Raw genomic sequence first — 27,443 nt, 5'->3', positions numbered from 1 at the left:
TTCTGGTAAATATTATATGAAAAGTTACACCTAAGCATTAAATTTGGCGAGCAACACTGTCCATCAGACCTCAGTAAACCTTGATTATGATATTAAAATTATTCATTATAAATGTGACAAAAGCAAAAGGTTACCGATCTATGACAATGACAAAACTTGTTCTACAAGTAAACTATGAGCTTCTTAAGGGCTACCTAAGGGTTTTCTAAGGGTTTCCAAAGGATTTCCTAAGGATTTCCTAAGGTTTTCAAAGGTTTTCAAAGGGCCAACACATACCTGCTGCCACAGACGATGTTTATTCCTCCGAATTAACTCCTCTGCATTCCGCCTGACGAACAAGACAGACGACAGAAAAAGTCTGCTGCAGTCAAAATTAGCATTTGGGTTGGAACTGGTAACAATGGCCGTGAAGGCGTCCCGAACTGGACGAAGAGAAGACCCGTCTCTTACATCAGCCTGCCACGCTCAAGGGCACGCTCCTCTTTCCTCAGCAACTTGGCAAAGGAAAGCAACATTTGCCTCGACCTATTAAAATCTGGAAAGAATAAATTACTTAGTCTTCCGAATTTGGATTAAGCTGTTTTGCAATGAAAACACTTTGTGGGAATTGCTTACCCACTAACCAAAATCTGAATCTCCGGAACTATATAGGTACTCGTATGGCGACAATAAATTTCCACGCTGAGTTTTATAAATATCTATTTTAATTTTTGTAACAAATCAGTATTCTGACACTAACCCATGCCGTCTTTTCTTCTCCTTCTTTTTTTCCCTTCATTTCAAATTTAGTGCTCTTTTCAGCCAGAACTGTGTGTTGTCAGTCCAATTGTGCTACCTTTTAAAACATGTAGGTTTCATTACCTAAGGACACAATATCCATAAAGAAATGCTGAAATACAACTATTTATATTTGTAACCAAACTAATTAAATTAAATCATGTTTCATATTTCTAAAAAAATATAACACTAAGAGAAATAAAAAAGAAACAACGAAGTTACGCTAACACCACTAGATGGCGCTATGTGACAAGCAAAAACAGTACGGGAAGTTTTTCATTTGTGATCAAACTCAAATTTAAAAAATTTGAACCATTATTGTCGCGTTTTAGCGGACGGGAAGTTATTACTGTATTGTTATTTATTTTTTAAAACAATGTATTCACCAAGAAAAACGCTAACAGCCAATAAATATAGCCGCGAGCTGCGTGTACACGACCCGGTCAGCATCATTTCAAGCTATAGGATAGAGTGAGATAGTAAGAAAAACGACCTTACATGTCTCGGTCTTACAAGACCAGCGTGTATGATCGTGCGAATACTGCTTAATAAAGTCAAAGACTATATAAATTTTATATTTTGCACATACAGCTTATATTGCACAATTACATGTATTGAATGAACGAATATTGAATGGTACTGAATGGCAGAATAAGTTGTGCCTTTAACTTTTTTATAATAATTAAAGGGGGAAATTGTTTTTGATGTTAAGGTTTGATTTAAGTGCTGGTTGATGCTTAAATAATGATTATTTTACCTAATTCATATTTATATTATTAATTTTACTCTTTCATCTCGCAAATCAGTCGCCACAATACCGCCGCGCCTTAATGTACATGTTATAATACGAGTAAAACATATATATTGGGCGGTTGCCACATGCGTTCAGAAATAGATACATGTACACAATAGCCATAGGCTAGTTTACTTTATGCAACCTTAAACTTTTGAAGTTTCATTAAGAAATATATGTACACAAGGATTTAAATAATAATCCAACTGGCGTCACTACGTGAAGAAATGAACAATGAACAAATAAAATCTCTAAATGATGGGCAATTGATGCAAATGCCAATTACAATACAATTAACTGTTTATTTTACACCTCTAATAATACCTAGTCTAGGTTACAAAAAAAAAAAAAACATTTGTAAATGTTATTATGACGAATTTTCAGCTTTCGAGGATGACAACGCGGCTTCTACGTCCCAGGACTCTTCGTTTGGTGACGAGAATTCGCAGCAGGAACAGGATCCTCTCGCTATTGAACCTAAGGTAGCTAGTTGGATTTTGACAAAAACAATAGTTATTTTTACATTCTCACATATAATTTAAAAATAAAGGCATTCAGCAAAACCTAAAAGCTAGTGTGTAGGCGGTTGGTGAGAAGTTATTATTGTCAGCCACGGACTGGTTCAAAGGTTGGCTGCATGAAACTGTTACACTACTTTGGTATACACTAGTTTTATTCCCAAAACTTAGTATATATACCTATGTCTATGCTGATATCGTCTTTGACCTTACCAAATTACCACACAACTTTATCAACCGCCTAGGATAAGTGGTAGACCTATGAGTATCTTTTCACCTCACCAACTGGTAAAGGCCCTCTTGATTTTTCAAGAACTAGTGAGAAAATTCAATAATCAGATGCAAACTTTGAGTTGTTTCCTTATGATGATAGCTGGTAGAATAGACTTAAATGAAAATTTTGAATGATATTTTTTTATTACGTTCATTTGGATTTGATTTGGTTTGATTTTTTTGGGATTTCGTAGCTAGTATTTTCCTCGCGTTGGTGTAGTGAAAAAAATTGTGTTTCACTTGGAGGCAAAGTTTGTTTAACCCTCGTGCCTTGAAACCCTCGCAACTCTCAAGATTGCACTTCTCGACCTTTGGAATCTTTCGTTTGCTCGGGTATCAATATTAGCACGAGCGGTTAAACAACAACTTTGCTCCTTGTAAAACAAATAACTATTGTATTTATTGATTGTATACTACTGTCTGTATATATTTTATTATAGGTCCATGCACTAAACGGGAATTCCTTTCAGCCGGACGTCGGCCTCGGCAAAGGCAAGCCGTACACGGTCTCCTCCAAAGTCGCTAAAAAGAAGATGGGCGGCTACAAATTCAAAGGCGGGATGCACCCCGCCAAACTGGGCTTCCAGAAGCGAGCGCGGTCGGGGCTGGACTTCGGGCGCAAGCGCGGCACCAAGCCCAAGATGCGGGGCGTGTTCGGCGTGCCGGGCCTGGGGCTGCAGCGGCCGCAGGCCCCGGACAACAAGACCACGGAGGATGATCCGGGTAAGATTGAAGCCAACTTGAAACTCATTTATCAAAGACACTCATCGAAACTTAAGTAATGTAAGGAAATTACGGGATTTTTCGTTCGCGTTTGTGTCTCTGATGTTTTTTTTCTTTTCAATTGGCGTTCGATAAACTACCCACTTGGAACTTCCTGGATTCCACGGGCATTAGTAATGAACTTTTCTTCAATATGCTCGGAATTTTTCATCTTATTGTAGCAAAATCAGTACGGGAAGTTCTTTGTTATGGTCAAACTTAAATTAAAAAAATTCATACCATTATTGTCGTGTTTTAGCGGACGGGAAAGTTATTACTGTATTGTTTTTTACTTTTTAAAAACATGTACCCACTAAGAAAAACGCAAACAGCCAATTAATCTATATTACTACACAACCCGGTCAGCATCATTTCAAGCTATAGGATAGAGTCGTGTAAGACCGTCGTGTATGATTGTGCAAATATTGCTTAATAAAATCAAAGACTCATGCGTGCAAATACAGTGAGCGAATATTGAATGATACTGAATGGCAGAATAGTTGTGCCTTTAACCTTTAAGAAATAATAAAAGAGGGAAATTGTTTTTGTTGTGAAGGTTTGATTTGAGTGCTGGTTGATGCTTAAATTATGATTATTTTACGTGGTTTCCTCGCATGTTTGGAGAAAAGCACTATATATGCCTCGGCAGGAACAGCAATTCGTGGATTCGTCTGCTTTGTCGGAAAATCGAATCTCATCCACGAATTGCCCTTTCCCGGCCTCTGCAATAATGTACTATTAAAGGGCCGTCACAATAGATCACTGCTTGGTCGACGTGGCACTTAAAGGCCCGTAACACCCTAATAATAATAACTACCCACTTGGTTAGACCCTGACACATTGATAGCGCGCGTTTTGTAGTAGGAATAGTAGGATGTGCAGCGCGTGTACGATGGTGGCGAATTTGGAGTTCTTTCGTGGTCATACGTTTTCAAGTGATCACAATCACTATAAAAAAATGTAAGATCCCTAATATTCATGGTTTTTATTATTTCAGATTTGATTTTGAATTTTTTTTTTTTTTTCATCAAATGCGTTTGTTCCAGGTGTAGAAAATAAGCTAGTGCTGTGTTCGAGCAAAGACAAGTTCGTGCTGACACAAGACTTGTGTGTTATGTGCGGTGCCGTGGGCACAGACTCCGAAGGGTGCCTTATCGCCTGCTCGCAGTGCGGGCAGACTTCTCATCCCTACTGTGTTAATATTAAGGTACGTTTTATATATTTTTCATCACACTTGCTCGAAAAAGTTCTTATTTCATGCACCTGTACTGAAGGACAAAGGCCTATTTTGTTCCCGCGGGAGTTATGGATTGTGAAAAAAAAGCTATAACTCCCTAGGGAGCTATAGCTTTTTTTTTTAATTATGTCACTTTTTCGCACAAACCAAGTAGCATAAATGAGTTTTACTTTTAAAATACTGACGTTTATAATTTAATATTTTAGTTTGTTTAAAATTAAATAATTCAATTAATTTAACAGCCGTTTAAAATATTTTTACATAATTATTAATCGTGGCTAAATGCCGAATAGGTCTGTGTAACTCCAGGGGTAAGAATATTGCAAACTCGGGTCTTTAATTCCCTCCTATCCAAAATTTCACTTAACCCCCCCCCCCCCCCCCCCCCCCCCTCGTTGCACAATGTACTAATATTTCACGTCAAGAACATAACCAATGAGGATTATTATTTTTATGTTTGGTAATTCACAAATTATATTGTAAATTGTAAGGGAAAATATCAGTCTTTTTTTAAACATTTCCTGTGCGTATAATGATGCTCGTAACCGAGAAATTCCCTCAAGTTGGGCCCTTTAGGCGATCTTAGTGCCAGTTAAGGTGCAGTAGGACCATAAAACAGAGAACGCTTCTTTGGATCACAATTATGGTTACCATAAATTTATTTAACAATTTTGAGGCCTTTCGCTTGATAGAATAAATCACGAAAATAGGTCTAAAACGCACTTTGAAAATTATTAAACACATCCGCGGTCCACACACATTCATCTCGCTCACGCTTACGCTCAGTGAGAGTGAGAGAAGAACATGAACTTACCACACCTTAAAAAGCATCTATCTTGCCAGATGAAGCAGGTTTATTTATGTGGAATGAATTAACTCTATGACGTCTTAAGAAGTCAGCAGCTTGGCCTAATATAAACCTTCGTCTATGTTCACGTTCAGCCAATGTTCACGATGACGCGCCGCACACGCGTGGCGTTCAAAGAGTTAAAACTCTGTCGTGTGTTACCTCGGCACCGTAGTATGGTTCCGTATGATACTTAACAAATTAGTTCGAGTCACTCACGATGACGTGCAGGCTTGTAAAATTGAACCTTTAATAAAATGACAATACGAATAGAGGCACGCGTCTTCGTGAATGACACGATCTATAGCCGCTAATTCGTGCGTAAGCATGATCACGCGGCTAAGGCTTGGCTACGTGTATTACTAACACTGCTATCTGTTTTCGCAGGTATCTCAAGTAATAGTAACAATGGGCTGGCGCTGCATCGACTGCACGGTCTGCGAGGGCTGCGGCAACCGCGGCGACGACGGCTTACTCGTGCTCTGTGACGACTGCGATACGGCGTGGCATACGTACTGCGCGAGGCCGCAGCTGGCCGAGGTGCCGCGGGGCGCCTGGCGCTGCGAGCGGTGCAGGAGGTGTCTCACTTGCGGGACCAGGGAGACCACGGCTTGGTGCGAGAACTACACAGGTAAAGAACTAGTACATACGTACTGCGCGAGGCCGCAGCTGGCCGAGGTGCCGCGGGGCGCCTGGCGCTGCGAGCGGTGCAGGAGGTGTCTCACTTGCGGGACCAGGGAGACCACGGCTTGGTGCGAGAACTACACAGGTAAAGAACTAGTACATACGTACTGCGCGAGGCCGCAGCTGGCCGAGGTGCCGCGGGGCGCCTGGCGCTGCGAGCGGTGCAGGAGGTGTCTCACTTGCGGGACCAGGGAGACCACGGCTTGGTGCGAGAACTACACAGGTAAAGAACTAGTACATACGTACTGCGCGAGGCCGCAGCTGGCCGAGGTGCCGCGGGGCGCCTGGCGCTGCGAGCGGTGCAGGAGGTGTCTCACTTGCGGAACCAGGGAGACCACGGCTTGGTGCGAGAACTACACAGGTAAAGAACTAGTACATACGTACTGCGCGAGGCCGCAGCTGGCCGAGGTGCCGCGGGGCGCCTGGCGCTGCGAGCGGTGCAGGAGGTGTCTCACTTGCGGAACCAGGGAGACCACGGCTTGGTGCGAGAACTACACAGGTAAAGAACTAGTACATACGTACTGCGCGAGGCCGCAGCTGGCCGAGGTGCCGCGTGGCGCCTGGCGCTGCGAGCGGTGCAGGAGGTGTCTCACTTGCGGGACCAGGGAGACCACGGCTTGGTGCGAGAACTACACAGGTAAAGAACTAGTACATACGTACTGCGCGAGGCCGCAGCTGACCGAGGTGCCGCGGGGCGCCTGGCGCTGCGAGCGGTGCAGGAGGTGTCTCACTTGCGGGACCAGGGAGACTACGGCTTGGTGCGAGAACTACACAGGTAAAGAACTAGTACATACGTACTGCGCGAGGCCGCAGCTGACCGAGGTGCCGCGGGGCGCCTGGCGCTGCGAGCGGTGCAGGAGGTGTCTCACTTGCGGGACCAGGGAGACTACGGCTTGGTGCGAGAACTACACAGGTAAAGAACTACTACTTATTGTCTAAATGGGTCGTAAAAAATGGTGCAAATAAATCTATTCACACGTTTGAACTAAGTTATTATCAATGCCTCGACTCGACAGATCATCTCTTTACTTTATTAATTAGTATGAATAAGGGTTTCATGAGTGCGAAGCTCGAAGGCTTTTTATTTATTAAAATATTGTGTACAGAATGCGGGCCGTGCGCGTCGCTAGTGATGTGCTGCGTATGTTCGGAGCCATATTCGGACGGAGAACTAATTATCCAGTGCGAAAAGTGTATGCGATGGTTGCACGCTTGCTGCGACTCGATAAGGAGTGAGGCGGATGCCGAAATTTGTTGCAGAGCCGGGTAAGTGAAATTCTACAGTAACTTAAGACAACTATTACACATTCTTCAAGTGCCTTTATCATTTCACAAGTTATCGATTTTGACTGTTGAATCCACTTTGATTACCACGATTTCTCTTGTTATGCTTTTTCCTGCTAGTTGTTGAAGAGTCAATATCGTTACGCTATTTTTGTCCGAGCCCGGGATGAGGGTCGGTTGCACCAAATCGTCTGTCACCTTTTAAAAGAGTTTGTTTAATTTTACTGTAGGAAAGTTTCATAGTTCATTGTCGAGTGACCTGGATCAGTCTGTCAATTGTGGTTGGTGCAACCCGCTGGCTCTAGGTTATAAGTACTCGCGGGCTTGGTTTCAGCATCTCGACGCCAGCATGAGCCATTGCGTCTATTTTGCGGGGTGAGAGACCCCGGCGAACCGAGGTGTTGTGCCCGGTACTTTGCCATCCCTGGGCATTCGAGAATGACTTGGGCGGCTATCTTTTCTGTACCCATGCAGGCCCTGCCTGAAGCATGTAGGGTTAGGAGGTGCTTGTTTAGTGGGGCGCGGCCAGTTATGGCCCCAGTCAGAAGCCGGAGCTGTGGCCTCCTTGACAAATGAGCTGCTTAGGCCTGGCTCTAAATGGAGTATCACTCGATTATCCCATTCTGGAGCAAGGGCGGCCGCCGCAGCCGGGTCGGGTCGCCGTCCCACTTGTGCCTGCCGTTTACCGCAAGCTCTCCCCCAGCTACAACTGCGTGGTGTGCCGCGGGCGCGACACGGCGCCGCCGCACCTGGCCAAGGCCGTGGAGGCGCCGCCCGCCGCGCGCGCGCCGCCGCCCACCGCGGCCGCGCTGGGGCTGGGCGGCGAGTACTACGTGGACGACGTGTGCCTCAGCCAGCGCGGCGCGCACCACATGAAGCAGCTCGAGGCCGAGATGGGCATCACGCACACCCGCCGGAAGAGGCGCTTCAAGAACGAGACCACCGAGAAGGACCAAGGTCAGTTTGTGGCTTTAGAGCTTCCCCCAGCCTAACGAACCCATATTGCCACCAATATTACCACTCTACGCCGGTCAATCGACGCGTGTGGCTCTAGTAAATCTTTAATACTTTTCAATATTAATTTTAAAAAGATGAAAAAAATCTCATCTTGCCGGAAAAGATAGCAAATTCCCAACCTATCCTAAACTTTTACACATAACTTAACTTATGATGCTGGTAGATTTAGTTAAATGACGCTGTTCGTCTCCGTATATTATGCGGAAATTTTAGCCCTAAAAATGACGTTGGACAAATTCAGTTATAGCTTTCCACTTTCCTAAGACCTCATCTTAAAAAAGCGCCATCTTCTATAGCTGTCAAACTTTTTTCATACACTTTGCATATCTTATTTATACAATCAACAACTCTTTGCCATAGATAACATACTAGATAGATTACCTTATAAAACATCTAACGTGCATTTTTGTGTGTCCACGCTGGCATTGTGGATTGGTGTAGAAATAATGGCATCTATTGAAACAGTGGTACAGAACGCAGACGTCGAGATGCCAGACGACTCCAAGCCAGACAGCACGGCCGAAGTTAAAGAGGAACCTGGTATGTTTTTTTTATCAAATTCGACTTTAAATTGCTTGACGTAGGGTTTTCTTTTCAATGTAACTATTTCTTTTAGTTGAAAAATAATAATTATTGCAGGGTCATGTACCCGAATGATATAAAAGTTTTTCGAAGAACTTTTTTGATGGCATCAACCACGAAATTGCAAAAAAGAAAATGTTGTTGTTATTCAGAATCTTGTCCTCCTTATCACTTAGTACAAATAAGTCAATTTGAGCGGTTAACCGAATGTTACTCACATGGAACCTTAACAAATTTACAAATATTAGATGATGTTTCTGAATTAGGTTTATAATGTCACTATGACAGTCTTCGTGCTATGATGGATCAAGGTTTCATTTTGCATAATTATTTGGCATAACACAGATTAGATTATGTAGCACTTTATCTACCTTCATTTAATGAATGCAAAAATAATGTGAGCCCTTTTAAAGTTTACAAATACCAAATATTTTTTGCAACACAATTTCACTGACACATTCCCCACAGGTATATCAAACGCGAACCTCAAAGAAGGCATACTCTGGAACGTAGTAAACGAAGGCCCCCCGCCCGAAGGCTTCACCGTGTACACGACGGAATCCGGGCTGACCGTGCTGCGGAGAAAGAGACAGAGGAACCTGAACAAGCTCGGCATTGGCGGGTTCGTGGTGCGACAGAGACAGAACACTAAGGCGCAGGTCGATGATGAGAAGGATGGTGATGGGACGCAGGCGTCTGGAGGTAAGTGTTACTCGATATTAAGCAATATTAATGTTGCTTGTAGTTAGTAAGGAAAAAAGAGATGAGTAGAGTCTAAATAATGTCGTAAACGCTCTTCCTTTGGTCTAATCGCGTTATAGTAAGCAGTGTAAAATATGTAAGGCTTTGATGTGGAGATTTTTTTGTATGTTGAGTTTGGTAGCTTCGGGCTGCACTTAGATAAAGTTACATTAACCTGCGTACTACTAAGTCTATTTCTTTTGTGTTTGATTGTTTCATAAAATGTATTTATAACAGAATCGCCAGGCAACAAGCGTAAGCCGCGTCGCAAACCGCGCTCCAAGCTGATGGAACAGTTCCCTTCTTACATGCAGGAAGCGTTTTTCGGGAAGGAACTGTTGGAACCTGCCAAACCGGCTGTCAGTTCTACAGGTAAGTTATTTCTAGTTCTATGTATATTCTATAAAATATATCTTGTTCAATGGTATGCATTTGTATAAAGCTCCCAGACATAATTCTTGTACTTGACGGTGGATTGGTCTATTACCTAGACATATTTTTGGCAATAATAGACCCAGAAACTGAGATTTTTATTAACTATTTGGGTTTCGTTTTTTATTAATAGTATTGTTACGTGTCGATAAGGTAATTGAAACATCGGTCACTAACTTTAAACACAATGATTCTTTTATTTACTAAAATACACTACTTAACCTAAATAAAACTAACGAATTAATCTAAATTATGAATAAGTGGGCGCCAGGTGAAATTTCGTCGGATGTTCGACGGGGACTCATCCACACCCTGCCAGTCTTTCTAGCTCAGTCTGTTTGTATACTATTTTTATTGTAGCCGTATCTCAAACTTGTAAACTTGGCCGCCCATTAATGATATTGATAAACTGTCTGCATTGTGATCCTTAATCATAACACTTACCCCTTTCGGAGATATTCCAGCACTTTAAATACAAAAATAAACTTCGTCACTGCCACTGACGGAATGTCTAGAATTTACTTAATGGTAACTATAGATTTCGGAAATTCGTTACATTTTAAATTGTTAATCACCAGGTACAGTGCAGGACATGACTGCTTTATCGGCCGTTACCAGCTCAAGTGTCACTATTTTAACTTGTCATTCCCACAACCAGATTTTAAAATTTGAATTATAAAATAGAAAGAAACTTGGAAAAAGTTAGCCCGCGCTAGGATCGATCCTCAGACCTTCGTCTCTGTAGTCAGAGCGTCGCCCGTTGAGCTACGGAAGCAGTTAACAAGCCGACCGAAATATGCGATCAGTTTCGGCACACGACCGTGCAAGCTAATATACGTCATAACTGACCGACCCTATGGTCTATTTTCAAATGTCAACACTTTAACATAACAGTATTATTTTAGATGACCCGTAAAAAAAGTATTGTATACAATAGTGATATAATCAAGATTTACAATCTCGTACCTTACTTAGGCAACTCATCAAGCTTTGTTGCCTAAACACGGTTCTCGACTGAAAAGCTCTCTATTATATCACGATTGTATTAAATACTATAAACATAAAACCGACTTCAAAAATTACCAAAAGCGCCATACATGTACCTATAACATTTGAAGAGTTCCCTCGATTTCTCCAAGACCCCATCATCAGATCCCGACTTGGTGCCAACGGGATCATCTCGGGGTTGTACCCGTTCGATTAAAAAAAAATTTGAAAATCGGTTCACGATTCTCGGAGATATCGAGTAACATACGTACAAAAAAAAATCTGTCGAATGGAGAACCTCCTCCTTTCTTGAAGTCTGTTAAAAATTGACGGATGCCTTTGCACGATGACGAAACACACAAACATAATGCAAGGTACTCATATGATCGACCGTCCATTCACGCCTGCTGAAACCGATGGGTTGTATTTATTGCGTGGCCAAAACTGTGTGGGGCAACCTACTTTAGCATTGTCAATACGGTCAGAAGTAATGTATAAATATTGTTCGCAGGCAACCCGTCGTGCAGCCCCGGCGGGCTGGCGCGGCCCGGCACGCCCGAGGGCTACCGCGAGCTGCGCGACTTCCGGCCGGAGCCCGACAACTCCGACAGCGACGACGAGGACGTGCTCGCCGCGCTCACCACCTTCAACGAGAACGACAGCTCCTACATCATCACTCTCAACTCCGTGAGGGCCCACAACACATAGCTACACTGCACCAGAGTCCCGAGCAATTGTAGAGGACCTTCGTATTGGGTGGATGACGCGGCACTCCCACTACCTTAGCTCGAAATTTTATGCTTGTCTCGCTTGATGACTGTACTATTTTAGCTGGTCGTTACCCAGCTGTCCTCTCTATTGCGCTTACAATAAGAAATTCAAACAATGCTCTACGTATATTAAATTTGCTTTCCGTAGTCTTGGTAATTCTAAGGCATTCATTTACAGGAGGAAGTGGAGCTTCTGAACACCCTAAAGCCCAAAGTAGAGAAAGAGGACCCCGATAACTCCAAAATCAAAACTGAAGTCACGGAAGACGGCGTAAAACATACCGAGGACTCAACAGCATTGAAGAACGCAATTCTAGGTCCACAACCAGCCGAGAGCGAGCCATCTGTGCCCTCGGAGATACCCACTGTGCACAGTACTAAGACTGAAACTATCAGCAGCGGTAAGTAATGGGATTCTTTTTGATGCCTTCTGCCTTTAAGACAGAGGGAATATATTTCGCACCTGATTTTGAACTTTATTTCAAAGTTATAGGGTTCAATTTTGTATAATTTCTGACTCCCTTATGCATTATAAAGGGTCACTGACTCATGTTATTTGGAATAGATCAACCATTTTTGTTGTTATCCGGTCGGGTCGCCCAGGAACATGGTTCGTAAATATTAATGCCATTTAACCATGGTTTTAAGGGTGACCCTTTTTTTATGCCACTATAATTTCTGTATAATATAAAAAGTAATATTATACGTCACGTCACTTTTTCGCTTATACGCTGACTTGTCAGTCTCTATTTACAGCAGAGTTAAATTTTCCACAGAAACGGGGGGATCGTCCCAAGCGTCCACGATATCACCAAAAGACGATCTGTCGCTATTGGGCGTCAATCTGGACGCCATGGTGCGAGATACTCTCCCCGATATGGACAGCAACGATGTCGATGAGATATTCAAGGGCGTGCTGACTGACGATTCACAAGTATGATAGTTTTAACTATTAATCACTACGCATGTCGGTAAAGGGCGCTTATGCGAGGTATAAAATGGACCCATATCAAAATTAGTGGCCCTTTCAATTTCGTGAAATTTATCCTTTCTCTTTGCTTCTTTCACTGAAAAGTTGGTCGACCTCTGCACTAAATGAAATGTGGCAATAGATGGTCTAAAATCAAGCTGGAAAGTAGGCAATAGCTGTAGCACCTGAACTACCACTACTACAATGTTTCATTGTTATCATCATCTGTCATTGCGTGCATTGGTGATGGTAAAAGGTATTTTTTTGGCGCAACTTTTTCTTTCAAAAATAAAATAAAGTTATCTCGTCTTTTCGTTTGTATCGTCAAAACCATTTAGTTCACGTTTAAGGCGTTTTGTAGCTGTTTGTGGTTTTTTAGCAAAAACACTTCTAAGTTTGAAGGTTTGATGCAAAAACAGAAAAACGCCTCCTAAAAGTGATAAAAAAAGTAAAAAAGACGGGATCGGAAAATACTTACTGAATTGGATAGTTTATATTGTGTTTGCCTAAAAAATACAAGAAAGACGTATCTATACGCTATAAAAATGAGTTCTTCTAGTAAAGAAATTATAAATGTTCCTGGCAAAATACATCGCTTTCATTCAACAACTGTCCTCACGCCAATATAAATATTAAATGAAAGCCAAGGATCGAAATATATAATTAATATAATTAACTCGGACCAACAAAAGTACAATTAATATCAAAAATTATCAAGACAACATTCTCGCTCGACGTCAAGTACAAAAGTGAAGCGCGCCGGTCTTCTCCCCTCCACCGCAACTCGGTGGCGTGAGAACCCGTCGGCCCCACTCTGCTCGCTCGGATGTGACGTCAGCCGGCGACACCAAGTGCTGCCATCTCGCGGCGACGACATAAATATGAATTTCTATTAAAGTACTTACAGTTATGCAAATGCTTTCTTATTTCCTCGCAGTAGTCGTGAAAAGCACTATGTAATGCCTATGCGTAAAGATGGACTCGTATTATTTGAGGGCCTCCACTAACGTTTTTGAGCGATTTTCCGGCCTCCTACAATGTCCTTATGCAGTATTAATTCGACTCTCAGGAATCTCAAGAATCATCCGTATCATACGTGAACTCCATGGCCGGCACGCCGTACTCGCAGCAGCGGCAGCAGCTGCAAAGTCCGATGGATTACGCCTCGCCTTACCACACCGACTTCGGCGGTAGCAGGTAAACACAGAAGTATTTTCTCGGAAATATACGGACGTGTAATGCTATTTCAGTCAGTGTCTGTACTAAAAGTACTTCACATGATTTTCTCGACTCGAACGGATGGTTATCGTGATTTTTTTTTAAATACCACGACGGTGACAAACAAGCATACGACCCGCCTGATGGTATGCAGTCACCGTAGCCTATAGACGCCTGCAATACCAGAGGTATTACATGCGCGTTGCCGACCCTTTAAAAACCTGTACACTCCTTTTTTGAAGAACCCCATATCAGCGTCATGTATGCTACAGCAACGGGAATTAGGTGATTACTGCCTTACCTAACGATTTTAAATGTCTCCGTGTAAACAAAACGAATGCGAAACTTGTACACGAGCATAAAATCTTAAAATCGTATGACACAATTATAAATGAATTTTATTGCTGTTGCTTCGCGTTAAGCATCTGACGCGCGTCGAGCAATCAGTCGTCAGTTAAGTGCGCGAGGCGGATAGGGCGCGCGTCGCTTGCTGCCTGTGTGTGCGGCGAGCGCGTACTCTGTGAGACCCCACACACTCAGTGTCACGCCTTTAGTGTAAACTTAAAATTATAATGCGCCCCGATAGCTTACCTACTGTAGCAGACTTTGATTGAACGTATTGTTATATTGACAGCAGTAACAGTGCTCTGAGCCCGCTGTTCTCGGAGTGCGGCGGCGGCGCGTGGGGCGGCGACCAGCCCGCGGCGCCCACGCCCTCCTACAACCAGCGCTCCGCCGAGAAGATGCGCGCTGACGAGAGTGAGTACAGTAAAATCGATATAATATAATCGCAGGCCTGATAAAAAATGAATCTGATCAGAAACAATTTCAAAATAACTACACAAAATAACGAAACATCTTAAAATTTCCCATTTTGACGATTTCATAATTTCTAAAAAATATTTCAAAAGCGCATGAAACCAAACTTAGTAAATCAATAATTTTCATATCTTACATGTTCAGGCTTAGGCCCCGCCGCGACCATATCTGCAGTTCTATACGCGAACACCAACCACCCCGAATGGAAGACCGAATTCCCCAACTGGACCGACCGCTGCAAGCAAATACTAAAGAAATGGCGCGCGCTCCCCGTAGAGCAAAAGGCACCTTATTTACAACGAGCCAGGGACAACAGGAGCGCGATTCGCATGAAGAAAGCACAGCAGGTACGTACGTGTGGTGTGCTCAGTGTGGTGTGTGCTAACCCGACTCACTTACCACTTGTCTTAATGAAGACGTGTGTTTTAGCTTCGGAGTTCGCTAAATAGGGTGTTCACTATTAGCGAGAAAGTTTCTTTGGACACTTATGTTGTATGGATGCAGTTGTCATAATCTGTATCTTGTATCCAAGTTTATACACTTAAAATCAATACACCTTAAGGATTTTTTACACTTTGCAGTACAGTGATACGTATATATTTTAGGACGTCCGCTAGCAGGCGCGGGTGCACGGAGCGGGCGAGCGCGCGCGGGTGCCATTGTATGTAAAACCCGTCGCACGCGTCCGCCCCAGTTAGCGTTGCTCATACTATTTTTCCTTAATCCGCTCACCTGTTCCGTGCAACCGCGCCAGCTAGCGGACGCCCTTAGTTAGGGAAATTTGAATTTTCGTATATTCCTTGGATTACTTCATTCATACAATATGAGTTCAGTGATCTTAGTTCAAAATATAATTATGATGATGGCTAAATAAATGTGTGCCTTTAAGTAATGTTTTTAACTGAGTGATAGGAGGCATATAAAACCACGAAACAAGAACTTATAAATCTTATTTCGATACCTAGCCATAGTTTAACTGAAAAATAGCTAATTAGATGATCGTAACGAGGTAGTCACTATCTGTGCACATTTGTTTAGCTACAAATCTTACTGAAATGTTTGAGTGTTACGATAACAAACAAGGTTGTTTCAATCAATCCCACTTTGCCACAAACAGATGAATAAAAACCACAAAACACGCCATCACCGGCTAAGATGTGCCGTTACGGGTGCTGTAGATTCTCTCGCTTAAGCTCAAGCATCACCCGCGCGCCTGTACCTATAGCTCGGTCCCCTTATATCTGAATCTTAATTTTCATAATTAATATCAAAACAGATACAAGAAATAGTAATCGTGTCATGAACATAATAGTCTTACTAGATGACGATCTCAAACACACCCCCCTAAAGGTGTGACCAACGCGCCTGTCGAGAACCACTTCGGTCGTCTCTATCGCTCGAATATGCAAGAGCGATAGAAAGGCAGATAACGAATTTACGATGTTCGCGGTAGACTCTGATCTGGGGAATGCGCCGCTAGCACGTCATTGGCTCACTGCACATCGTACTACGCAGTAAACGCGACCAGTTAGCCAGTATGCATAAAGGCGCTTTCACCATATCTGGACGCACCTTAAGAATGTCATTCACGCCGCATTTTTGCTTGACTACGGCAACTATTACAATTTTACTTTTTGGTTAAGGGAATCGGGTAATTGCACAGCTTATTTCACAATATTGTGTTTAATCAATGATGTATGTGTTATGACGAAGTCTAAAGAAGATTTAAGTGATAGGATCTACAGACAGATAACTTGAGTAACCATCAAATTGTAGGCACCAGGAAAGCTACTTTTATCAGTTTTGTTTCCCTATAAACCTTTTAAACCGCCCCTCGCTTTACTTTAATGAATTAAAATTATACTTATTATAATGAAACCGTAAGAACGGATCTTGATTTTTCGTGTATCACTTTTCGACTACATAATTATGTTACAAGCGGAGGTATCGACTTCCAACCAATTTTAAGGGATACTATGATCTTATCGGGGTTAGTTAGAGAGCGTATTCGAATACTAGAGAGGTGTCGTCCTCGTGCCTCGGCATAAAGCCTTACTAAGCTGTCCGATGGCGCAACAGAGCGGAGGCAGCCTGGAGCCGGAGGCGCCGACGACGCCGACGCCGCCAGCGGAGCGGCCGGGGCCGGTGCGCGCGCCCAACGTGACGGTGACCGCGGGCGGGCTCCTGGAGGCGGACCAACACATCCGCGTGCTCACGCCCTCCGAGATCATGCGCACGTTGCCGCGCCTCGCCACCGTGCCGCACACGGTACACGCGCAGCGAAGCGCTCGCATACACACCCATACAACACACACACGACACATACAACAATACTCAACTTTCTTTCTTAGTATCTAGAGCTGTCTATCACTGAAACACTAAACTATAAAGTTTTTCTTTAATTATCTTCGTATAAAACAGAAAATCACTATCGAGTCTCGACGCAATACATGTTGGGTCATTCACGCGTTATTTTAATAGACCACTTCTATTATCAATAGATTTTGATAACTTAACGGGCAGTTATACTCGTATAATACAAGTAAAGAAAGTTCTATCAAATAACGATCGATCGAATTCGTTATCGAAACTAGGTCCACGAACGAGTTAGCGGTTGTACGCTTGTATTAGTGACTGTCCTGTCGCAACTTTCGAATCAAGCATATTATCGCACACATCCGAATTAGGTTAGTGTGATTCTACACCGATGGCACTTTACATTGAATCAAAAAGAAACAAATAAACTGCTCACAAAATCACAAGGGAACGTCAAAGTAATTATGGTGTGCGGAAAATAACTACCAAATACATGAACTACACATATTAATATCTACTAAATAAGTTTTAAACTTTTAGACATGAAAAATCCTTATTCATCAATAAACAGAAAAGGCAAGATAGCTTTGTGATCTCCATTTTCATAAAACGGGAATTATTTTCATTGAAAATAAAATAAACACAACTTTGATCCAATTAAAAGTCCAACCGAGAAGGATTGGAAACAATACACTATTCTCACTAGTTTTTGAACGAGGAAGTATTATGAGTACATTTTGCGTTCGGAAATAAATTATGCTGTTCGATAATGTTGTTCAAATATTGCTTTGATATCAAAGTGTGTTACATATAATTGAAGTAATTTCATTTCCCGACTCAAGTGAACACATCTGAATAGCATAACTTATTTAATACTGTAGCGTTATACATAAACACAAGTCAGACGTCAGTGTGTATGCGAGCTCGTATTGTTGGGTGATCCGCGCTGCACCCCGCGGTCCTAAGCACTCCTCTCAGTCAATCTAAATTACTCATCACCCAACAACATTTTTGGCTGTTAAGCATTGTAAGCTGTGTGGACATTTTATTTTCTTTGAGCTTCTTTTTGAGGACCCCCCCTCCTAAACGCCTCCCGGACTCGTGTCCTCAGTTTCCGTAATGTTGTTTTTTATTATTTCCGCTTTGCCTTGGTAGATGTTGGCTTTAACAGTGGGCGGTGGCTGGATGTGGTGTGCTAACAATTCTAACAGTCGGTGTAATAATTTTATTTTGCCTTGTTACGCTCTTGTAAAAAGCTTTATAAGGCAGGTAATTTTGTAACATAGTTTTAAGTATACTATAACCATGTCATTGATCATTTTTAATTGAATATGAATTTTAGTTGATTTTAAGTTTTCAACTTAGTTGAAATAGCACAAGTTCTTAGCTTAAACTATGGCCCATTTGGAAGATAACATACAACTTGACATGCATGTAGCTCTTACGGGTAAAAAATGGAAATAAGTTGTCTGGTGGTATAATAATTTTGTGCCTAATACTGCACTTTTAAATCTTTTTTTAAAAGACAAAGCACACACATTAAATTCTCTAACAGATCGACAGTTTTGAGGTTGCTTTCAATGGTTTTATAAACTGCATATATATTTAATAGTAGAAGAAAATAGAAAGCTAGAGGGGAGATAGAGCATTTGACAACTTTTTTCTAGATCTATTTTTGTTTGTACCTGTTAAAGCTATATGCCTGAAAGTTATCTCCTTTTTCTGATGGGCCAAAATTTTTAAAAATGTTGAGCTAAGGACCATACTAAAAATCGATTATGTTTGTAAATACAATTTTTAACACACTGTTGTAATACTGAATAATCATAGTCAAATAATATCATTTCAGTAATTGTATAATTTATAGTACAGACATCTGTATATAGTATGAATTTGGTGTTATAATGTTACTTGGATTGGCTTGGTCAACAATTCGAAAACGCATGGAAGTAGGTGGTAGTAACTTCATGTGAAACATACATGAAGCGCATCAGAGTAATGTACAGTTAGCAAAACCATAAGCTTAGCAACCCTGCATTCATATTTGTAGAGATGGTAAGCTAATAATTTTGCTGACTGCACACATGAACGTTTGGGATGGTTACGTGCTTTTGCACTCGTTAATGTTAAAAGCATGTCGTAAACATAAAGTATTTGATTTGAAGCCGTACTCATTCCAAAAACTGCTAAATTTGCTAGTCAGAATTTCTAAATGAATTACGTACCTAACTAAAATAAATAGTAATCATTCCTAATATATAATTGATTCGATTAAGCCGCCTATGTCTATTGTTTGTGCCGTAGAGACGAATCTAATGAAAATAACGTCTCGGACAGTCTGTTAACAAATCAGTTTTTAAAGTGTAGCAGAGGCCCAGCAATTAAAAAATCTTATTAAAATACTCGTTTTTACACAATAAAATTTCTTTGTTGCATTCATTTAACATCTGACTAGCAAGTTCGTAGTGCAATAACAGCGACTTTGCTGTCTGAATGAACACGCAAATTTTATTCAGAGTATGCGAGTTCCGTCAATGCAGTTTGTCCGTTCGTAGCATTTACAAAAATAACTTATCGCGTAGAAATTTGGAATGCATGAGTATAACTAGCTATTTATTAATTTGCATCAGTCTCACTACACTAGAACTAATTCACGTAAACATTCCAAATTTCAGCTCGAAGGACAAAATATTAGGGTTTCCAATTTTGACGGAACTCCGAAAGCGGTCGTGGTTAGCGAACGGGTCGTTCAGACAGCGAAGCCTGACAGCATGGCGAAAGGTAATTAACGCGTATAGTAATAAGTGTGATGGTATAGGAGCAGGAGCGCGCGTGCGGGCAGCAACGCAGCGCGCGGGAGGCCGAGCAGGAGAGGCAGTGGAAGCAGTTGCAGCAGTTGCGCCAGCAGCAAACGCAGCAGCAACAACAGATTATTCATGATCAGCGGATACAAGGTAGCACTCTAAAGATGGATTAGTAAGGTTTAGAGGCAACCGCTGCTGGATGGCAGCAAAAACAATAGATATATATGACCACTATGACCAATGGATACAAGATAGCAAGGAGTCTTAATGCTATAGGGTAGGGACGTCACAGGCAGTGGCTGCTTTTTAGCTGCTTTACCGCCAGCGCTTTTTTCTCTCGTATTCGATTTATACAGTTCAAACTTTCTAAATAGTTGGCTTCAAGTCGTTATGCTCCAGTAGTTCAGCTCTAATAGTTGGTCCTTTACCCCGTTTAAGGGATTGCCAAACCTAATAAAATAAAGCTTACTAATAGGTGACAATCCATATCGAAAGCGACCTTATGGCGGTCGGCGCTTACTAATAATGGCATTAACGGCGCCCCAATAGTAAATAAATATTATAGGACATCCTTACACAAATTGACTAAGCCATACAGTAAGCTCCCGAAGGCTTGTGTTGTGGGTACTCGGACAACGATATAATGTAATATATAAATACTTAAATCCATAGAAAATAGCCATGACTCAGGAAAAAATATCTGTGTTCATCACACAAATAAATCCCCTTACCAGGTACTACGCGATGTAAGCTCCGACCGCCATAAAGGTCCCTTTCGATATGGATCGTCACATAGGTTTGGCCAGCTTCTAAACGAGATAATATTAGACACGCCCGCTTGACCCTGCCTGTCTAAAGCAGCGATGCAGCGGCTCCGAACTCCGGACTCCGAGCCGCCGCCCTCGCCCGCGCCTGAAGCTCCGCGCAGCGCCTTCCCGACCCAACGGTTCCAATACGCGAACGATGAGAACATCAACCGGCAATTACGAGATCTGCTACAGCGGCATCCTGAGAAGATGTGGCCTGGACGTAAGTATTAACCCTTAATACAGACATATGAACAAGCTGTGCGATAGTTTATTTATGATAAGATTAAATTTTAAGAAAGTTTAAAACTTATTATTACATGACCTTATTTATTTCTATAAAGAAATACAGACAAAGTCAATAGATATATGATTTTCCTCATAGCTTTCATTTCACAGTTGTCATTACGATTAGGTTCAAAGTAGCTTGTACCATCAGCCGCAAAAGAGAATGGCGACTTTATCAATGAATTCGTTCATTATTTCTCCATGCAATTTCTCAGCTCACTGAACACGTGGAGCCAAGAAACTTGACATGTAAATATAAGATTCGTAGAAATGCAACTGGCCACACGCGGCTACGCGTCATACTGACCAGGGACGATCTCTATTGACAGTTACCGGGGTGGACTATACGGGGATGTAATTGCATAAAGAAATACGTAATTTATCAATATTTTTTGAAATCAGAAATGGGACAAGTTATCGCGGGTGGCCAGCATATCTTTTTATACTACGTCGGTGGCAAACAAGCATACGGCCAGCCTGATGGTAAGCAGTATCCGTAGCCTATGTACGCCTGCAACTACAGAGGAGTTACATGCGCGTTGCCGACCCTAACCCCCTCCCACCCCTCGTTGAGCTTTGGCAACCTTACTCACCGGCAGGAACACAACACTATGAGTAGGGTCTAGTGTTATTTGGCTGCGATTTTCTGTAAGGTGGAGGTACTTCCCCAGTTGGGCTCTGCTCTAGATCTCTCTATCTAAAGTTTTCGTCATGACCTCCACATCGTTCTACAAGTTGATTTAAGACATGGTCACCTTGTTTTTAGAGTGGAGAAGAGTAACTGGTAGCCCATATTTATCGAAACATCACGCCCAACATGTATTTGTTTTTATTGCGTGGTATTTCTATGTGAGCTATCGACATTTTATTTTTGTTAGATTTGCAACTTAGGTGCTATCAACGTATGAAGCACTGTCCTTGTCTCGATAAGTTTACGCCTAATGAGGCCTACCTTCAACATCGATAATCGAAATTTCGGTATCTACCTCTCTATCGCTTGAATATGAAAGAGCGATAAGGAGATAGAAAATGTAATTTCTTTTTCCGATGTTCGCGCTAGATCTACTGACTTGCCTCGTCAGTGTATTCGTCATCCATGCAAATAAGCACGTCTATTTGTGATACTCGGAAATCACGTGAGTCTGCATCATCCGTCTTTTCAGGACAATTATAATTAAGCTATTTGGTTTTTCTGGGGGTTAGATGTGTTGAAGGTACAACTCGTTCAGTTATTCCTTATATTTTGTTAACAGAAGGGAGCACCGAAGACGGCGGCGGCCCCACGGGGCTGGAGGGGCAGCCGTTCCGCCACCCTTTGCCTGTAGGGCTCCGGCCTCGAGCTCCGCTCCCGCCTGGCCAGCGCCCTGACCATCCACGTAAGTTTGTTGTGTATATCGAGACTCTAGAAAACAATCGTACGGTGCGTCTGATGGTGTAACCCTGGGTTACGTATACAAGCCTAAAGGCCAATTATACCAACCATTGTTAACAGCCTGATCGACAAAGATCTATGACACTTAGCGAACACTTTAACGGTGATAGACGTTTTGATGCAACCGACCCTCTTTGAAACACCCTCTTTTCACGGCATATATCTTGACAGTATGATGAACGCGGTTATGATAAGGTTATGATAACTACGTTCATCATTGACCGATACAGATTAGCCGTCATCAGCTAATATTTTTCTTTATACTACGTCGGTGGCATACAAGCATACGGCCGCCTGCTGGTAAGCAGTCTCCGTAGCCTATGTACACCTGCAACTCCAGAGGAGTTACATGCGCGTTGCCGACCCTAACCCCCCCCCCCCTCGTTGAGCTCTAGCAACCTTACTCACCGGCAGGAACACAACACTATGAGTATATTCCAATTCATCCTTCAAGCTTTGATGATTAATTTGAAGACGAGTCACATTTCCCGAAAGTGCAATCTAATTTGACCCTTAAATCGTAATGCTAAAGTTGAAATTCTATTGGCGTATATATGGTCGATAAAGCTTCATGACCGGGATGATACGTGATTACCAGGGTGATTATCGGGCAGTATTTTACTCAGTTCATCTATCCTTCTATTTTACGCATAAATTAACAAATCGGTATCATTTTCAGTTCTTATGCATCAAAGGCTGGTAGCACCCGATGGCACGCCCATACAGCAAGCCGTCGGGAACCAGGGGCAGCAAGTTGTTGAACAGAAACCACACGTCATGCCACAGCACAGTGGTAAGCACTAAAACTATTAATAGTCCTTTAGGCAAGGGTTTTACTGAATGCGCAGATTGATGTAATGAAATTGCAACGAGATTTTGTGAAGTTAAGTATTCTACTTACTCTAGTTGGTATTCGATCACCACTAGAAATACCACGAATATTCGGCAACTATTTGATATTTGGCGTATTCGGCCACTTTGCAGAATATTCGGTATTCGGCCGAATATTGCATTCTATTCGGCCTAATACCGAATACCTATAACACCTACTTATGAACAAAAAATGCTTAGTTAAAGTGCATCGCAAAATGTTATGAATATTTATGCTGTATATTCTTGGGCAGTTCTTATAAATAGAGATATTTAAAAAAAATTGCAAATGACTTTGTTTATATCATAAGCTAGATAAATCAAATGTTTATTCAGTAAATAATGAAATCTAATAAAATATACAATTACAACAAAAAGTAACATACAATTGGAAAAAAATACACACAAAACAATAATATATAAATAAACTACGAGTACAATGCTAAATAATCTATCTTATTCTAAAAGACTTCCGCGGGCTGTACCGGATGCAAAGGTGCCCATCACACTTGCCGCGTTACCGCGCTGTATAGCTATGGTATGAACCCGCGCGGGCATCAGGTCTCCCTAATCCTACGTCCCACTTCCCTTATAAACGCTATGGCGTCAGACCCCCAACACCCCGTTGTCTCGAAGGCGAGAGGTACAAAATAATAATTCGCCTCAAGAACAGAGTAGAGCTTGACTCTTAACTACATATACTACAGATTGCAACAAAAACTTATTATCTTAGCAAACATTGTCCTTTTTAGGCGACCAATTTTCATGACAAATGTGACTCGAAATAGTACAAATGTTCATTTTCGACTTATTTATTTAAGAGCATAAGGGTCCCAATGATAGGCAACATCCTCCCGCTCTCTTTGTTCAGTCAATAAGAATGGCGTCAAGTTCTTCCCACCATAGACTTTGGGATCTGTGTGATTCACTCGGTGGTTGTTTTAGCCCTTATTCTTTCAGCGTTTTAAGATCTTAACAAAATTGTTTCCTATGAGTATGTTTTAAGATGCATGTTTGTTTGTAGCTCAAGGCGGGGAGAGCAAACAGGAGCCTGGAGAGCACGGGAATGATGAAATGGACATGGGCGATATGGACAAACTGGAACAGGACGCAGGAAACATTGGCGAGGTTTGGAAAATACTTATCGGTTTAGTCAGCTACATAACATAATTACTAGGCATCCTTAAGGCACAGCTGACAAGTTTTTTTTAATACAGGCAGTATTTACTCTTTGACCGCCAAAGACGACTACTGATGCAATATATACCACGACAACAACACCGACAAGGTTCATGATGACACGCTGCAAACGACAGGCGTGGCGTTCAAAGGGTTAAAAAGCTTGTCAGCTGTATCTTTCTTCTGTTTAGCCTAAAATATGTTTATATTTAGTTGTTTAGCTAGTAATCGAATTGAAGAAACTCATCCCATGAAACGGGTCCTCAATCTCCCAGAACAGCCGAAGAGACAAGGCAGGCCACCTTCTGGCCTGCCTGGTAGTCTAACGTGCAAAGAGAAATCCAGAAGCAGAACATTAACCCACAGACAACCCGATATTTTTGGCGCAAATGTACGGGAAGACCCGACCCCAGATAAGGGTAGGACAAAGAAGCTAGTAATCTAATTTTCACCATTATTGGAAAATATTTGTGTATTCATTGAGTATTAGGTTTTGGTTATTATTTTTGAAAGGTAGAATGAGCTAGATTCAGTTAATTGACTTACTTCATTTACAGACTGATTATTCACACGACTCCCTGTACATATGTATTAATTCCACTCACAGGTGGGCGACATCCTTACCGGCCTAGGCGGAGAAGACGACGAAGAGCTCCTAGAATCACTAACAGCCGAAATCGGGGAGCAGTTCAACATCCTGGAGTACGCCGACCCGGAGCTGGCGGCGCTCAACGACACGGAGCACATCCTCGACGGGCTGGAGCTGGAGGAGGTGCCCGAGCGGCATGCCAAGCGGGAGCACCCCATGTAAGTTAACTATACATGTACAGCAGAGATGCAGCTCAACATCCTGGAGTACGCCGACCCGGAGCTGGCGGCGCTCAACGACACGGAGCACATCCTCGACGGGCTGGAGCTGGAGGAGGTGCCCGAGCGGCATGCCAAGCGGGAGCACCCCATGTAAGTTAACTATACATGTACAGCAGAGATGCAGCTCAACATCCTGGAGTACGCCGACCCGGAGCTGGCGGCGCTCAACGACACGGAGCACATCCTCGACGGGCTGGAGCTGGAGGAGGTGCCCGAGCGGCATGCCAAGCGGGAGCACCCCATGTAAGTTAACTATACATGTACAGCAGAGATGCAGCTCAACATCCTGGAGTACGCCGACCCGGAGCTGGCGGCGCTCAACGACACGGAGCACATCCTCGACGGGCTGGAGCTGGAGGAGGTGCCCGAGCGGCATGCCAAGCGGGAGCACCCCATGTAAGTTATACATGTACAGCAGAGATGCTGCATTCTAGAGTAGGCAACGGATGTTCTTCATTTCCTTTTGACAGTAATCAAAGACGTCTGGTTAGTCAAATTAGTGAAACGTCTGGTTAGGGGTATCTTGATGTTTCACTAACTTGATTGAAACTGATAATTAATAGCAGTACATTTTCTGATGGTCAGTAATTGCTAACATTATCCGTGTATGGGCAGGTAATACATGAGATATTACATTAGAAATAACTATTTCCAGGTCACTGAATCAGGGGTCGTCAAATGTATAAATCTTGTTACAAATAAATCATTCGCCTGCAACACTCACTGGTTAATGACTTTTTAACTTAAACTATGGATTTTGGTGTAAAAAAACAGCCTTACTGTTGTCGAGTCCTATTTAGAAACTGCCAATGTCTGCCATCTGCCGTCTTCCAGCTTTTCCTATCTTGCGCCAACTCTAACTTTTTGATTCGACACGACCCCTACTTTTTCTTTCGCTTGGTCTAAGTAACTGCGTCTGGGTTTTCCTCTACCTCGCTTGCATGCTATCCGCCCCTCCAGGATAGTTTTAAGGAAGTGATCGTGTCGTATTAAATGTCCAATAATTTTTCCGCGTCTGTTTTCTATAGTGTGCAGAATAGCTCTTCTTTCACTCACTCTTTGTAACACCTCTTCTTTCGTTATCTTGTCTGTGCAACTAATGCCTTCCATTCGTCTTCAGCACCACATTTCAAATGCTTCCATTCTCTTCCTGTCTCGTAGGGTCACGTTTCACTTCCATAGAGGCCTATACTCCAGATGTACACCTTAATTAGCAGTTTCTTGTTTCTGCATGACAGACGGGATTTCAACAATTGTCTCTTCTGGTTGAAAGCTTTTTTGCCATAGCAATCCTTGCAACGATGTCCAGTGTGCACCTAGAATCCCTGGTAATTAAGCTGCCTAAATATTTAAAACTTTTCACTTGCTGAATTGGGGTATTGTTGAGAACAGGATGATTAGTTTTGCGTTTTGTAGTTGACCCTTTTGTACCCCTTTATCACATACGAATGAATTGAAAATTTAATTTCATATCCGCCATATGGCATATATGGCGGATACGAAATTTAACTCTATTGAGTTAAAGCTTGATATATCAATCCTATTTTAGGTTTAATAATTTTTCCAGCGAGGAATCTGAACAGAAGCCTGACACCAAGATGGACAGCGAGCTGCAGAAAGCGGTGAAAAATATCGAGGCGTCGCAATGCAAACCGGAAGATGACAAGCCGCGGTTGCCGCACCAGCAAATGCTACAGGTACAATACCATTTTTTTTTCATCACCGGTTAGGCATTGTAAATATGAATTTTCCCGTTTCTCTAAGTCTAAAGATAACTGCTAAAAAACCGCGAGACAGCAAAAGACTGATGTGAAAACTGTTTCCCTGAACGATAACTTATAAAGTGGTTAAATAGATATCTATCATGACGATGACTGAACGTTAGCTGCCGCTCCGTTGGTGAGCTGAAAAGGAAAAGCTACTCAAACTGATAAATAAGTAGGTATATATTTTTAGTCCATTCCTCCCGATTGAGAGTTTAACTGCCTAACCGTAAACATTTTGCGTGCAGTCGGCCATGCAGGCCATCAAGTCGGAGGTGAAGCTGGAGGGGCCAGAGGTGAAGGCGGAGCCCGAGTGGCGCGCCGGCGCCGCGCCGCCGCGCCCGCTGTTCCCGCAGGCCTTCCCCGCCGCCCGCCTGCAGGTACGTTGTATGCTCACACTACGC

At 42.5% G+C, this 27,443-nt stretch overlaps 2 protein-coding genes across 2 annotated transcripts in view; one reads left to right on the top strand and one right to left on the bottom strand.

Annotated features, from left to right (window-relative positions):
• The window catches only part of LOC133520763 (GTP-binding protein SAR1b), a 356,904-nt gene that overhangs the window by 266,791 nt on the left and 62,670 nt on the right, over positions 1-27,443 (bottom strand). The window lies entirely within an intron of this gene.
• Positions 1-27,443, top strand: part of LOC133520766 (histone-lysine N-methyltransferase 2C-like) — a 91,902-nt gene that overhangs the window by 15,162 nt on the left and 49,297 nt on the right. The window contains exons 13-35 of the mRNA XM_061855403.1: positions 1,955-2,052; positions 2,802-3,084; positions 4,170-4,330; positions 5,595-5,838; positions 6,998-7,157; positions 7,879-8,132; positions 8,658-8,732; positions 9,243-9,476; positions 9,753-9,887; positions 11,446-11,621; positions 11,883-12,105; positions 12,481-12,638; positions 13,744-13,871; positions 14,527-14,651; positions 14,856-15,058; positions 19,846-19,981; positions 20,690-20,860; positions 22,179-22,301; positions 23,037-23,150; positions 24,252-24,355; positions 25,014-25,213; positions 26,826-26,973; positions 27,288-27,419. Coding sequence (XP_061711387.1) covers positions 1,955-2,052; positions 2,802-3,084; positions 4,170-4,330; positions 5,595-5,838; positions 6,998-7,157; positions 7,879-8,132; positions 8,658-8,732; positions 9,243-9,476; positions 9,753-9,887; positions 11,446-11,621; positions 11,883-12,105; positions 12,481-12,638; positions 13,744-13,871; positions 14,527-14,651; positions 14,856-15,058; positions 19,846-19,981; positions 20,690-20,860; positions 22,179-22,301; positions 23,037-23,150; positions 24,252-24,355; positions 25,014-25,213; positions 26,826-26,973; positions 27,288-27,419 — 3,785 coding nt within the window. The remainder of the gene's footprint in view (positions 1-1,954; positions 2,053-2,801; positions 3,085-4,169; positions 4,331-5,594; positions 5,839-6,997; positions 7,158-7,878; positions 8,133-8,657; positions 8,733-9,242; positions 9,477-9,752; positions 9,888-11,445; positions 11,622-11,882; positions 12,106-12,480; positions 12,639-13,743; positions 13,872-14,526; positions 14,652-14,855; positions 15,059-19,845; positions 19,982-20,689; positions 20,861-22,178; positions 22,302-23,036; positions 23,151-24,251; positions 24,356-25,013; positions 25,214-26,825; positions 26,974-27,287; positions 27,420-27,443) is intronic.

Source organism: Cydia pomonella, chromosome 8, assembly GCF_033807575.1.
Source record: "Cydia pomonella isolate Wapato2018A chromosome 8, ilCydPomo1, whole genome shotgun sequence".
Taxonomy (NCBI): Eukaryota; Metazoa; Arthropoda; class Insecta; order Lepidoptera; family Tortricidae; genus Cydia; species Cydia pomonella.
The sequence above is the reverse complement of the archived record's forward strand: the minus strand, read 5'-3'. Positions and strand labels throughout refer to the sequence as shown.